The following is a 14,984-nucleotide window of genomic DNA, read 5'->3' as shown; positions in this document are numbered from 1 at the left end:
TCTTGTCCCACATTTCACAGTAATGCATTATGGATGATTCATAATGAATAAGGCATTCTGGGGGGTTAAACAACTGAAATGTGAAGCTTGTATTAAAATTACAGCATGTGTATTAACTCTTCTGTACAAAAAATATGTAACTGGAGCTGTTGAAAGTTATCTATGTGATCCCTTTAATGCTGAGATTTCTTATATGGATAAATTTGCCCTGTTGACTTCCATTAGAGCGATACTGTTAAATCAATTATTTTTATAAACTTTGGGTTGAGTCAAAATCATTTTCGTTTGCAGAATAAGCCTATCAAAGATGCAATTGATTTATGTGGTTAAAGTTGAGTTGACATTGACAAGTCGCTGATGACGTCATTAATGAACAAATAATCCTAAATCTCGAGCTGAGACTCGAAAGCGGGTTGCTTTGTGCATGTCATATGACACAGCGCTGCCCACAAGGCCATTGCTCCTACATAATAGCTTGTTTTTATCAGTTATTTTGTCTTTGGGTCGTTATAGTGACGCTGTGGGTTTTAATTACTGAGAAATATATGTTAGAACTTTTCAGTTTCTAAGCTATTTTATTGATAAATCACAGAACAGTGTTGACAATACATTTCTGCACTACTGAATGTTTCTGTTAGCATGCGATCTGCAACTGATGGTGTGCTACTGTCTTTATGTGCGTGCGTTACAATGCAGCAGTGCATTCGTTTACAACATGCATTTACCCGATTAATTTTGAGCATCCAGGTGGTATAATCAAACAAATATTGTGGAGCGATCTTGTAGTATACATTTATTTGTCATTTTAACGGTTGGAGATGGAACTTAAAAGTGGACTTCAAAGACTTCTTATCCTGTTGCGCCCTCTATAGCCTATGATCAGCGACTAGTCGATGTGAAGCTTAAAACATCATGGCAGAACATTAAAGTCGACTAGTCTGTGCAACCCCTAGATCATTAACATTGCAATGTTAATGTATTTGTACTTGGCCGACTAGATTTGCTATGTATACTGCTGATTCAGAGCAAGTATGGATTTTCTACTGCAAATAGATACGCAGACATGATGCTGTGAGCATGCAAGAGATGCTGCTGCTGCATGAATAGACATACATGTATCCTCTAGCAGAACTAGGCAGGTGGAGCTGGGGGAGGTGGAGGGTTTCAGAGGAACTCTGATAGTGCGATACAGGACAAGCCTACAGCAAACACTGAACCAGACTATTTAAATTGTTGAGCAAGCAATCTCATTAGATTCAAGCAATCAGCAGAGGCCAATCACCTTGTGCCATGCGGAATGATGTGATTGCTTGCAGATTGCATTTAAAGGAGCTATCAGCCTGCGCCCTCTAGAGTTTCATGACTGAACTAGAAATCCAAAACATGCAAAAAAATAAAAATAAAAAACACTGAAAGATGTACAATATTAAACTGGCTTATTTTTTAGTTTATTTATTTTTATTACAACAGAAGTACCACAGGTACATAGCTTACATATAGGAGGACCTTTGAATTTTGTCTTGGACAAAGTCGGGCCTTGGAGTAAAAAAGGTTAAGAACCACTGCTTTAAGCAAACAATTAAACCAAGAAATGAAATAAAACCTGTAAGAGTTTTATGATGTGATGTGACTTACTGCAGGTGGCATCAGCCTCGTCTGATCCATCTGGACACTCAGGTTCTCCGTCACAACGCCAGCGCCCAGGAACACACTGACCGTTCGCACACGCAAACTCTAAGGGTGCGCATGTGTTCTTCACTGCACATGGAGAAAGAAAGAGAGAGTTAAATGCTTGTACAGAATATTACTCCATGACAGAATTCTCTCCGCTTTCATCATGAATATCTTCATTTGTGTTTCGAATAATAATGAAAATCTAATGGGTTTGGAATGACGCGAGAGTAAGTAAATTATGACTTAAATTTTCATTTATCCTTTTAACAAAAATGTTGCTATACCTAATATTAATGCTAGAAAGCAAATGCACTTGCCAATTGTCTTTTTTAAAAGTCTATTTCACTTAAAAATCAAGTTGTGAAATTTTGTATAAAATGATAGGGAAAAGTATGCATAGAAAACAGATTTACAGCTTTTGTAAAACTGCTGCATTCACTGATCAGAGCAGATGGAGCTGTATGCAATAAAGCATGGACAACAGTCTGGAGCCGAAGATATTATATGCAGAGACACTGCTCTCCAGCTGCCGAGTTACTTACAAACTCTCACAGACCTTCAGTGGGTGGCAATCACAATACCCTAACACAACTCCACAAGACCTGTCGACAAACCAGAAGGATCCACTGCGGCAATGCTGCATCATATTCTTTCCCCACAGCTCTGTAAGGCCTCCTATTGTCCTTGGACTCTGGTAAAGGCAATGTGTGGTGTGGGCCAGTAACCAACCAACAGGGACGCGTCTAATCAAACGGAATGCACCCGCAGCCCTCCCCGAATCGTCAAGCTGTGCATCTGACTCATCCGAGAATGTGTTTTTAACAGGAACATCACATCAGCAGCTCTCTCTTCTCCTTCACAACAGTAAACACCCGTTTATTGAGCAGATTGTAATCATGATAGACCCTTCGCTAAGCCCCACTTTGCTGCTGACCAATCCTACCTTAGCAACTGTTGCCGGTTGTTCTTTTTAATGCAAGTCTGAGGATCTGTGTGTTTGGACAGTTTAAAATTAATTAATTAATTAATTAATTTTACGGGAATTACCAAAACAAAAGTTGTTAGTCTGCCGTTTTTGTCCATGTTACTATGTAATTTTATATTATTTAAAAGAAAAACATCAGCTAAAAATACCATGCCAAAAATTACTTCCAGTCCACATAAAAATTATTAATTTGGATTAATTGAATTGGTACGTTTAAATCAACACTAAACTGATGTGATCTGAATAACGACACTTTATAGCTGAATTAAATGAATTTAATTATTAATTAACTATTATTACTTATTATTAACTTCATAACTGATGAACTTCACAACACTGACATTGTTATTGAACGTAACTGAATCAACACTGAACTAAAATGAGCTGAATAATGACACTATTTTATTTGGTAGAGCTGCTTTACAACTGAAATTGAAGTTGTTTCATAATTGTTGAATTTTGCATTAACACTGTTATTTTCCTGTTGATTACTGTGAAGCTGCTTTGAAACACTCTGCATTGTATGAAGCGCTACATAAATAAATGTGACTTGGGTTGACTATAGTATTGGATGTTTCCCAGGATTTCTTTGTAATTGCCAAGGTGTTCTGCATGTTTTTTGCACATTGATGCATTTTTTCCTTGATATGGCTTGGATGTCTCCTTCAATAACATCTTATTTGTACCCCCCCCCTCCCCCCCATGAAAAAAAACATAATCCGTTGGGACAATTGCAATGTGCGTGCGTATATGAACAGAAAATTCGTACTTGTGAATATGTGACATTAAATAAACATATCATGTTTGAAAAATTTTGAAGTGTGCCATCAGAAGTGTGTCTCTCCCGCATGAAAGTGAATTTGAATCTGGAAGTTTGATGGTGTTGTCTCTTTGCTGACCCGGCTATAGGATGGAGTGAGAACGTCCTGGTTGCGTATGCAACCCACCGTTCCCTGAAGGAGGGAACGGAGGACGTAGTCGACGCGACTGAAATGGGATCACGCTAGGGAGCCTATCATCTTCGAGTACTATTGAACGAGCCAATGTAATTGGCGTGCGTGATTCGCATCACACACTCCGCCCCCGCGGCGCGGGTATAAATACGGAAGTGGATGCACGCACTAGTTGCTTTTCGCTGAGGAGCCGAGAGTAACCCGGGGTCAGCGGTGGTCCAGCGGTAGTGGCAAGGGGACTACGTCCTCCGTTCCCTCCTTCAGGGAACGGTGGGTTGCATACGCAACCAGGACGTTCCCTTTCAGTCGATAACGTCGGACGTAGTCGACGCGACTGAAATGGGATCAACCATTGAACACGCCACTAACGCTGCCACCTTCCAGTGCCTAAACCAAAGCCTCCTGATGCCCCCGTAAACTTAACGCGGGGAAGGACAGGGCTTAGGCCAGGGAAGTCACTGCTGTTCCTACAGGACCACTGGGAAAGCGTTCCCCGTACGTTGGAAGGAAGGGACGCTGCGGAAGCCACATCCAACCCGAGGGAGGAAATGTGGAGAATACACATATGAACTGGGCGGAAACCGGGCAGTCTAACATATGGAATGTCACTGGGGTGGCTCCAGCCTAAGACGGGGGGAGACACACCGGACAGTGACGGCAGAGAGACTCTGCCGAGGGAAGACACGGGCTCACCGCAGGGAGCCGTATCGTGGAAGAATACACACATGGGGTCACCGAAGGGACCGCAACATATGGACCCAGCCTAACACAGGTTCCACACTGCTTACGAGTGGTAGGCCTAACACCAGACGTTCCGCACGTCCGACGTCGGAGGGGTGTGGAGGAACTCAACAGGGTTCAATTTTAAGGGAACTCAACTGGAGTAGAAAGGCGCACGTATCCAGTCCATAGGAGGGGAATGGCGCAGCAAGCCGACACTTGAACCGGGCTCACGGTGAAACTGGCTTCATGAGAAGGGAGCCCATGGGAAGCAGCGGTTCAACTAGGTGTCGTCCAGCCCCCAACTCTAGAATCTGTTTAGCAAAGTATATCGTCAACGCCCAGGCGGAGCACTTTACACTCATCATAGAGGAGCTCAACACCTAAGTGGACATGTTGCATCTCGGATCTTTGCCGAAATGAAGGCAAGCACTAAGTGCAACTTTGCATGGAAACAGCCTTCCCTCTCCGCTGAATTCCAACAGATATTTGAAGAGCTGGTCTGAGGTCTATGACTTGCATTCTGTACACGTCCAAGCGAACGGACAGAGAAGCCAGGGCTGGATCTGCCTCCTCCAGGGCAGCGCTTGCAGGCTCACCACCTGCTCCTACTACGGGAGAGGTAGGAACCTTGGGCACAATCCGAGCCGGGGTCTCAGCTTGTGAGAGTTAGCCGGCCCAGACTCCAGGCACAATACGTTGACCGAAAGCGAGCAAGTCCCTACCCACTAGTAGAGACCACGCGAGCAGGAGAACTGATATAACAGAATTTTTAACTCACTACCTGCAGTGGCTCAGGGGCGGTCTCTGCAGTGCAGTCGCACCAGGGACAAGGCCCAAGAGGATAAAGAGGGACACAAGGATTTACAAGACCTTGCTCCTCAGGAACCTGACGATCAGAACGTGCTTCTGCATACTTCTGCAACACGATGAGCGTCGTTTAAACACAGAGGCAACATCATTTTGAGGGTGATTTAGGAAAACAGCCTACTGCAACCCATTTTGCAGGAAAGAGAGCACTGAAGTGATCGAAAGCTTTCAGGATCTCCTCAGGGGAGAAGACGCACTCAACGACTAGGTTCCACTTCTAAAGGCGTAAGCACGCTACCCAATTCTAGGGGGTGCTCGCAGAAGTGATGGTAACTATCACATGTTCTTGTGATAGCCACCTGAACCTCCGCGTTCAGATGTAAGACCGCCCGGAATCTCCGGGGGAAGAACGCGTGTGCCATCGTGCCCCGTCCCCGAAAGAGTTTCCAGGGGAAGTCAGGAAGGCTGTTGAAGGGAACCAGGTCTAGTTGGGCCAATAAGGGGCAACTATGAAGACCTGTTCCTCTCCTGACATGGCACGTAGGTGCAAGTGACGGGCGCAAAAGACAGGAGCATTGCTCAACACAACATGTGAAGATCACTGGGCTTCAGGAGCATTTTCTGCTCAGCACTTGGGTGTGACAAGTTTACTGAGCTTCAGGAGCATTCCTGCTCAACACCTGAGTGTGATAAACTCACCGAGCTTCAGGAGCATTTCTGCTCAACACTTGAGTACGAAGAACCTCACTGAGCGACAGGAGCATTTCTGCTCAGCACTTGAGTGTGACAAGTTCACTGAGCTTCAGGAGCATTTCTGCTCAACACCTGAGTGTGATAAACTCACTGAGCTTCAGGAGCATTTCTGCTCAACACTTGAGTGCGAGGAACTTCACTGAGCACCAGGAGCATTTCTGCTCAGCACTGCGTGTGATGAATTCACTGAGCTACCTGTGATGGACTCACTGAGCTACAGGAGCATTGCTGCTCAACACCAGAGTGCGATGAACTTCACTGAGTTTCAGGAGCAAATCTGCTCAACATGAAGAGTGATGATTTCACTGACTTGCAGGCGCAAGGCGACCATGAGTCGCAGTCACTTTTAGAAGGCTCACTGGGGTTAAACGCATTTCCGCGGGCCCCTGGGGCCGCTGAGTCCCAGTGTTTGTCCAAGGGTAGTCCGCTCGGTTTACCCAAACACTGGCGGAAAAATAAAACCGGGGGGGGCAACTGAGCGGCCCCGGAATGGTCATGACCCAGCCGGACCCAGGGGATGGAGTCTCCACTTGCCCTGGCTATAACTGTCGTGAGGCTCGATGGCGGCACGATTGAGTAAGCGGGAGGAGTGGAATAAGGCGCCCTCAGAAGCGTCTGACTCCAAGGAGGAGGTGACGGGTGAGTTTGTGACATGCAGGGGAAGCTTGCGCAACGGTCGCAATGTCTAACAACTCGAGGCACGAATGCCCGTGTAGTCGGGGGTCGCCCAGGCCCCCGTTAAAACACGCCCTTTGTACATGGCCGCTCTGTTGAAGAGGGTTTGGCAGCAGACCGGGATGAACTATAGTCACACAGGGTGAGCTGCTCTGCCACGGTCACCTCGGGACTCGATCGTGAAGCTAGCACTGAAGCGGTCACATATGGAGGGAGCCAAAGGCTGCGACTACCATATACCCCAGGAGCCTCTGAAAGTTCTTTCAGTGGGACCCTTTCTCACTTCAACACCAGCTGAACACATCCTCATTGGAGAGACATGTTGGACCGAGTACCTCTCCAAAACTAGAAAAGAGATACTCAGCCCGTGGGCGAGATTACTCTCTTCCAGTTGACCTGAAGACCCAACGGGCTCTGGAGCACTCGAGGGGAAGGACACTGTACTGATACTCCACCCTTAGACGCAACACACAGGATGGCCTGCGGTGCGGGAGGTAGAGATCTGAAGCACATGTCTTTCAGGTCAAAGCTGCAGACCAATCTTGGGCCAAGATGGTCACGACCCACCACCTAGTAGCACGAAGAACGAGTTTACAACTGGCCTTCGTACCGGCTGGAGGAGCGGCTATATCAAATCCCTCGCCAGCAGGATAAGATAAGCACGCACAAGTCAGGAGCACTGCTCAACACTCGGTGTGATGAATATCACTGAATTTTCAGGAGCACGTCTGCTCAACACCTAATGTGATGACTATCACTGACTTGAGCGGGGTAGCCGAGCCTGAGGTGGGGCAGCAAAGTAGAGAGAGTGGTGTTAGTGTGCTGTGCAACACTTACCTGTCTCCACAAGCGGCAGGGGGCGCGTGAGAAGGCGGATGACCGGGTCCTCGAACGCACCAAGCTGCCTGCTGGCGACCAAGGGGGAGCTGAGGGGTGTAAGGCTATACAGGGTCACACCCGCCAGACTGGCCCTCTTGGGACCCAGGAACAGATGAAATTGCTCTCTCTTTGAAGTGTGGGTACCGCTTGCTCCGCTTTTTTTTTTTTTTCTTTTAGGGAGCCAGCGGCGGAACAGACACACACACAAACAAAGGCTCCACCCGGCCCTCACCCGGGGGGAGGGAGTGATCGTGCCACTCCAAGAGCATCTCATCCATTCCTGGGCGGCCCGCTCCGGAATGCTTTCGCTGTCGCTTGCCACCTGGCTTGGCAGCGCCTGGAGCGGGCTGGGCGTCTCTACTGCGGCCGGCTCCCTGCTGAGGCCTGGGTGGAGGCTGCTGCGGAGGCCCAGCAGGAGCGGCGGCCGGAGAACGCCCACGGCGACGAGCAGGCGGAGGAGCTGCCACCGGCGGCGGGTGGAGGCAGCAGCTGGCCACCGGGGCAGGATGTGCCGGATGACCTCCGTCTGCGCTTGAGCGGCAGAGAACTGTTTGATGCAGTTCTCCACCGCGTCGCCGACCAGCCCAACCTGGGAAATTGGGGAGACCAGGAACCGAACCTTGTCCGCATCCGCCATACCAACCAGGCTGAGCCAACGAAGGCGCTACTGGACCACCAAGGTGGACATCGCCAGACCGATCACGCACGCTACGACACCCGTACCCCGGAGGGGGAGGTCGGATGCAGTGCGGTGCTCACCTATGAGCGCACGGTCTGGATTACCCTCGTGCATGCCATGGGTGCCCTAGCCTGCAGCAACGCCATGGCACGCAAGAGGAAGGGGCTTGCCCACAGGCTTTGTAAGCTCTGCCCGTCGGAACGGACGAAACTCACAGGCCTTAGGGGGGAGACGAGGATCCCCCCAAAAGGCAGCGGCCGCCGGACACAGGTGCACCTGTGTCGACAGACCGCTCCAATGGAGGGACACCTCGCAACCCTTCACCGTTCCTCCATCAAGGGTAATGAGGGGGAAAAGCTATTCAGGCAGTTTCTGGCAGAGAAAGATGCTGTTCACCACCTGATAAGCTCTCCATGCATTTCGGGAAAGAAAGGCACTGGGGCGGCGAGCTGAGAACCAGCTCGGCCCGCCCCAAGATACCAAACTCCAGATTCCAACCGAGACTGAACGGGACACGGTGGAGGTTCCACTCGAGCCCGGCAGCCTCGGCGGCCCGTTTCAGCATAGCTGATAATTCTGGATCCGGCTCGGGCAACATTGAACTCCCGGAGGGAGACAATGCAGCCGAGTCATCATCTCCAGAAGTCAGCTCACCCTCTGATGCTGCAATCGGCGTCCTGTCCTCCAGGGGAGCCCCGAGTGAAACCGCTGGCCCACCCATTACAGATGGACCAGCAGACAACACAGGAGGCCCCAGTGGTTGCAGTGGAAGGGAGGAGTGAGGAGCCCACAGGGAATGGTTACCGGGCGGGACATCCAACACTATCCTCCGGTCACCCATCCCACACAGCACCCGAGGGTGGGGCATGGTAATGGGGACTCGCTCTCCGCGAACGAAGGCGAGTCTCGCCCTCAACACTGCGACAGTCATGTTCCCACAGTGAAAACATGAGCTGTCCACAAAAGCTGTCTCAGCGTGCTGTAAGCCAAACACGTGACACAACAGTTGTGACCATCAGAGAGAGACAGGGAACGACCGCACCCAGAAACGCACGGGCGGAATGACATCTTGAAAAAGACGCAAACGCACCCGTGTTGCTCTTTCAGAAAATAGGACCGTCACCAGTGCCGGAGCACACAGGGAAATGACCGCGGCAACACTGAACAGAGAACTGAAACAGTGAAGCACTCACTTTTCCGCCCTCTAACCAGCCATCAACACACACAAACATTTAGAAATTTGTTGCTGTTAAAACAGCAGTTGAGAGCTCAAAGCTCGCGATCACCGCTGCACTCGCGCTGTAGAACACCAGCACTGGGAGAGTCTTCCTGAAGAACACCGACACACTCGCTCGTTGTAGACAACAGCACTCTCAGAGACATCAAACGATCGGCTCCGAAGCGAAAGGCAACTAGTGCGTGCATCCACTTCCGTATTTATACCCGCGCCGCGGGGGCGGAGTGTGTGATGCGAATCACGCACGCCAATTACATTGGCTCGTTCAATAGTACTCGAAGATGATAGGCTCCCTAGCGTGATCCCATTTCAGTCGCGTCGACTACGTCCGACGTTATCGACTGAAAGGGAACTGAGAACTCGCTTTGGAGCGACAGATTTTTAAATGCAGCGCTCTCTAAAACACTCCATATGCAATTGCACAGGTAACCAGAGACTGACTAGAGAAGTTTAAACAGCGTAATAAAAAGATAAGCCTGCGTCATTTACTATGCATATATTAACCCTTTCACGCTTACGTTTAAAAAATTCTAACTGACTCCCAGAGTGAGTTTTTTCAAGGCGACCATTATTTTAGAACGTTCCCCCTTAATGTTTCCTTGGCGACGTGTCATATTTGTCACGTGACACACCGCAGCCACAAGAACACTGTATGACAGATGTTTTGCTTTTATTCGTGTTTCCTTTTTTATTCAAAATATTCACAAACTTGCTTACCATGTCATCAACTAACTGATATTCCGATTCTCAAAAATGTGTCAGCGAGTGTGTTTGGTCGTTTAAAAACCTTTGTAAATAATCTTGATCTTGATCTATAACGTGAGATGGGCACCACCATGTTCCTTTGCGCCACTATGTTTCTTTGTAAGAAAGTGGCCGGTGAATTGTGAGAAGAATAGAGTTAACTTTAAAGTTACTTCCACTATGTTTGTCTGATATGAATAACACGAGTCGCAAATTATTTTTGAATAGATTGTTATTGCTGCTTCCACAGACATCAGTGTGTATTTTACAAACTCCAAATGTATTGTTTTACTAGTGCTTATGTGTATTTAAATGTCTGAAACCGAAAATAAACATTATGAGGTAGAAAACACTGCATAGTTGTGATAAATGACAGCGCTGAGGTCGTCCGTCTCTGGCTCAGCGCCAACCAACGCGCAAAAGCACAGTCTGAATCTGGCAGTGATGTCACGTCACTGAACATTCTAAATCTCAAATGTGGGAGCGTACTCTCAGGGGCACGGAAATAAAAATCCCATATATGGGACCTTAGCCTACCGCTCAAAAGGTTAAACATAATTTGTAACCATGAATACAAAAATGAAACTGAGGGGGCACAAATCAGAACTAAGGGGGCAATGCCCCCTTTTGCCCCCTCGTGGCGTCGCGCTTGTCTCCTTGTATTTAACCCTCTGGGGTCTGAAAACGCGCTGGCGCGTTTTGCTGGATTTTCTTCACATAGTAGCACAATAGAAATTACTCCGTCATTTATGGCCATACAGAAAAAATAAATATGAAAAAATGATCTGTGATATGTCTTCTTTTGTATGTGTCCACTTACAATCAAAACACAACATTGTGCTTTTGTAAAATAAAGAAAATAAACAGGGTGTGCTTTCTGCCTCTCCGTCTCGGAGAACTTTTTTTTCTTGAGCACGTCTATAAACTGAAACAAAACTCCGCGAATACTATTCACCCAGGCATGAGCTATATATCTTTATAATCCTTTAAGTGTGTACTTAAATGATCTGATTCAAAACGAAAACAAATTTTTCTCTGTTTAAGTAATTTGTATAAAACCAACAAGATACTTCACCAAACTTCACCAGTCCTCTGCTTTTCATGGAGTTTGGAAGACACGCTGTGAGCTTACATTGGATTTACCTCAGAAGAAGAAGAACGCGAGAAGACAAGAAAGATTTAAGGTAAGAAATGTATTATGAATTATATTAGTTTGTGTTATTGTTGCATAAACTTAACATTGCAGTTGAACTGTTGCTAGACTCAAATTTATGAAATAGATGGAAAAATGTTGAAATATGAACTATAGACAGGCAGGCTACCTTTCAATACGAAATTTATATACATGTACGACACGAGGATGTTGTTTAGTTTGATAATAAAACACAGCATGATATAGAAGTAATGTTAGGCTAGTATCAGTGTTTACTCTAATATGGTGAATATTATAATGTTTAGAGCCATGTTTACTGTTTTATACACTGTTTTTTAACGAATGGAAACATTTGAAGTAACATATCCATATATTTTTCTCTAGTGTATGTACTGAAGTGTTCTTTTTTAAAGATTTATAGGCCGCATGCTAGGCTATTGTTATTATTATTTGGAATTAAAATATCCCACATCATCACACACCCTTCACCTTACCTAGAGATAGGCATGGGGTACTTTCCATTAGATCAACTCTCAATGCAAATCAAACCAGCTATTAGGCTAACTGAAATAAAACCAAGCCAATCTCTAGGTATGGTAAAGGGAATGTGATGATGTGGTATATTTTAATTCCAAAGGCCAAGAGAACTTTATCAGGATGCATATCCTGGATCCATGAAATAACTGGCCTTTAAAAATAAAAATCTGCCTGCCTCTATGGGAATTTAACATAGGGGTGTCCTGACTTATGCACCCTGTATTTTAAGGAAGAACATTTATTTATTTGCGATACATTATTCATTCACAAAGAAAATTGGTGTCCCTAAAGGTTGGAGTTTTCCTCATTTTTTTTAATGAGGGCATCAATGGCTTTTTTATTCCTCTTTTTAGTCAACTTTAGCATGGGTGAGTTCACTTATTCTAGGCACTGTGTGTGTGTATATATATATAATTAAATCACAATTTTAACCAGAAAAATCTTCAATGTATGCCCAAAGTCATGCAGCCATAGTTTCTCTTGATATCAGCATGTTCACAGTTGTTGTTTTGTTTTTTTGTTTTTACAGGGACCAGATGCCACATGGATGAGTCCTGCTGACTTCAACATTCACATGAGACTCTGTACGTGAACATGGTAAAATGAAAAATCAAACACCTTGGAAATGACAGGTACTATGTTTCAGGAATGGCACAAAGGTGTGTGACTGTTCAAGTCTCAGTAATTGTGTTCAATAATGTTTTTTGTCATTTGTTGTGTATATTAGGATTATTTTGTGCAGTACATAAATCCAAACAATCAAAAAGCCATTCTTTTTTAAGGCTCTCCTCATTCTTTGTGCAAGGCTTCTCATAATGATAGGACCTGATAGCACCTAATAGGGCCATTAGGGGAGGGTCTTGGTTTTTCTCAGGTGTAAAATGCATTCATATTAATGAGAGATTCACGCCTCCTCGCATTCAGCTTTCTCAAACAAAACATGTCTTGCAAATTTTAAATCAGTTTATTGTTTTATGTGAATGAGTATGCAGGATGATTTTCACATAGTTCTGGAGCAAAAATTCTAGGCTACGTGATACAATTGTCTAAAGTATTGTGAAGAAATAATCCGTATTGGTTTTATGACCTTATTTCAGTGACAATTTTTGTTTTTTCACAAACCAAGCATAAACGTCATTATCTTAAAACTACAAACTTTTACATACATGCTGCTGACATATTACTGTAGCAGAGTTTGTGCTGAATACAGTGTAATCATACTTTAGCCATGAAAATTTCATAAGTAACAGAAATAAGCACAAATGTCAGAGCATGTCAGAACACCTCCAGGACCCAGAAAACATCTCAGACCCCAGATGGTTAATAGTGTTAACAGATGATTAGCATTCAAAATAAAAGAGAGACCAAACTGTGAAATAATATCAGAAATGTTGAAGACCAAAAATAGAAATGTTCAGCCAAAAATGGAGCCAAGAGCTGGACTAAAGTTATCTATTGTTTTTTATGCCCAGTTTTATCAGTCAACGACTAACATAGCAATTGCAGGATTAGAGTGAACCAATTAGCAAAAAATATTCTGTTTATTAATTATTAATAATAATGTAAAAAAAAATTAAACACTGCACATGTGCACATGCCTGCATGCTGATGAAATTGGGATGCATTTAATTTCAGTGGGATGAAACTCTAATGGTTTGACATTTCAAGGACAATGAGGACATCTGCATTGAGGTCAGTGATACACTTTAAAGTTGTTTACTCACAAATACATTTTTTCACCAACTATTGCCATCTGTTAGGGGGCCACGGCTGCTTTTTTAAATTAAGACAGAATGGTACTTTCAGAGACAGAAAAACAGGGATAGAAAGAGATGGAAAAAGAGAGAAATGTAAAACTTCATCTGAAATCTAGTTATAAGCGAGCCTAGAATACACGGACCCTATCGGCAGCAAAATTTATTTTGCAGCCAGTGTAGTCTAGCAACTCTCCATTGGTTTTCGAGCTGGAAAAACTAGTCAGGCCAATCACATCATGTATAGAGTTGGTGGGCGGGCTAAACATAATGACTGCAGAGTTGTGACAGTTCCGCGTGAATTCCCTGCTACTTGAAAACAAAGACGATGACCGCTGCTGCTGGCGAATAGCGGTCTTTCGAATCGGCTTTGGACGCGACTCTGGAGGACTTGGAGTTAAGCTTTTCTTTGAGAAAAGAACAAAGAACGGCACTTAAGTCATTCTTAAAAAACGAAGATGTGTTCGGAGTTTTGCTGACCGGATACGGCAAAAGTTTAATATATCAACTAGCTCTGCTGGTGGGAAAACGCGTGGGACTCACTCAGCCACAACCGTTCATTGCTCTGCTTGGTTGTAGCGCTATCCTATTGAGTGCAGAGGGAATTTGAAAGACAACTGTTTATCCCACCCCTCGGATTGAGGCATGCCAATGGTGAGTTCCCAGACCTAACATCTTGATGTGGGTCTGGCTTGCCAGGCTAGTTAAGCAACAATGTGTCGTAAATAGGTGTGATGTGATAAGGAGATAACCAATAAATGATCCTAACCACTCATATAGCTGTGATGAGTGGCAGGACATCTGAACACTAGCTTGGTTTCTACTTATCTGCGAAGCTCCACCCACAGTGAAACCACATTGGTTTACAATCTCCCTCTGCATAACTGTATAACATCAAATGCACAGTCACTGATACACATTTTTAAAATTAGCTTCAGGAGATTTCAGCATCATAAACAAGTTTCATACCTCTGAGGGGAAACAATGTCCATTATGACATCTCTGTACGGGTTCCAACCATTCAGGCTATAGTGTAAAAACGAGGGAAAGGTTGTATTCATGAGGACAGCGACTCTCCAAGGCCTAAGGCCATTATCCTATATTATCTTACCCAAGGCCATACAAAGCCAAATTCTGGGAAAGGCTCACTACAGACATGGAGGCTTCTTTAGCAAGCATCACCTCCAATCCTTCACAGACAAGGCAATCCAAGAGTGCACTGCAATGAGCTCGAGGACAGTGTTAATTACATTTGTTTTTCCTGTCAATACTGAAATATTGATAACAATTTGAATTAATAATGGACTGGACCATTTTAACACATTAGTGCCCCCTATTAAAATATTCCTTAATTAGCTTAGCTATGTAGCAACTGAGACCAATCAGACACAATTATTTGTTATGGTTAACAAATAATCTTTAAAGCTCACG

General features: G+C 45.1%; 1 protein-coding gene across 1 annotated transcript in view; it reads right to left on the bottom strand.

Moving 5' to 3' along the window:
• Positions 1-14,984, bottom strand: part of LOC143716181 (low-density lipoprotein receptor-related protein 8-like) — a 111,369-nt gene that overhangs the window by 71,719 nt on the left and 24,666 nt on the right. Inside the window, exon 3 of the mRNA XM_077208480.1 lies at positions 1,636-1,758. Coding sequence (XP_077064595.1) covers positions 1,636-1,758 — 123 coding nt within the window. The remainder of the gene's footprint in view (positions 1-1,635; positions 1,759-14,984) is intronic.

The sequence above is a fragment of the Siphateles boraxobius genome, unplaced genomic scaffold (genome assembly GCF_051911475.1).
Source record: "Siphateles boraxobius isolate OS27281-9 unplaced genomic scaffold, OSU_SipBor_1 1, whole genome shotgun sequence".
Taxonomy (NCBI): domain Eukaryota; kingdom Metazoa; phylum Chordata; class Actinopteri; order Cypriniformes; family Leuciscidae; genus Siphateles; species Siphateles boraxobius.
Note: the sequence above shows the minus strand (reverse complement) of the source record. Positions and strands in the feature narration are given on the sequence as shown.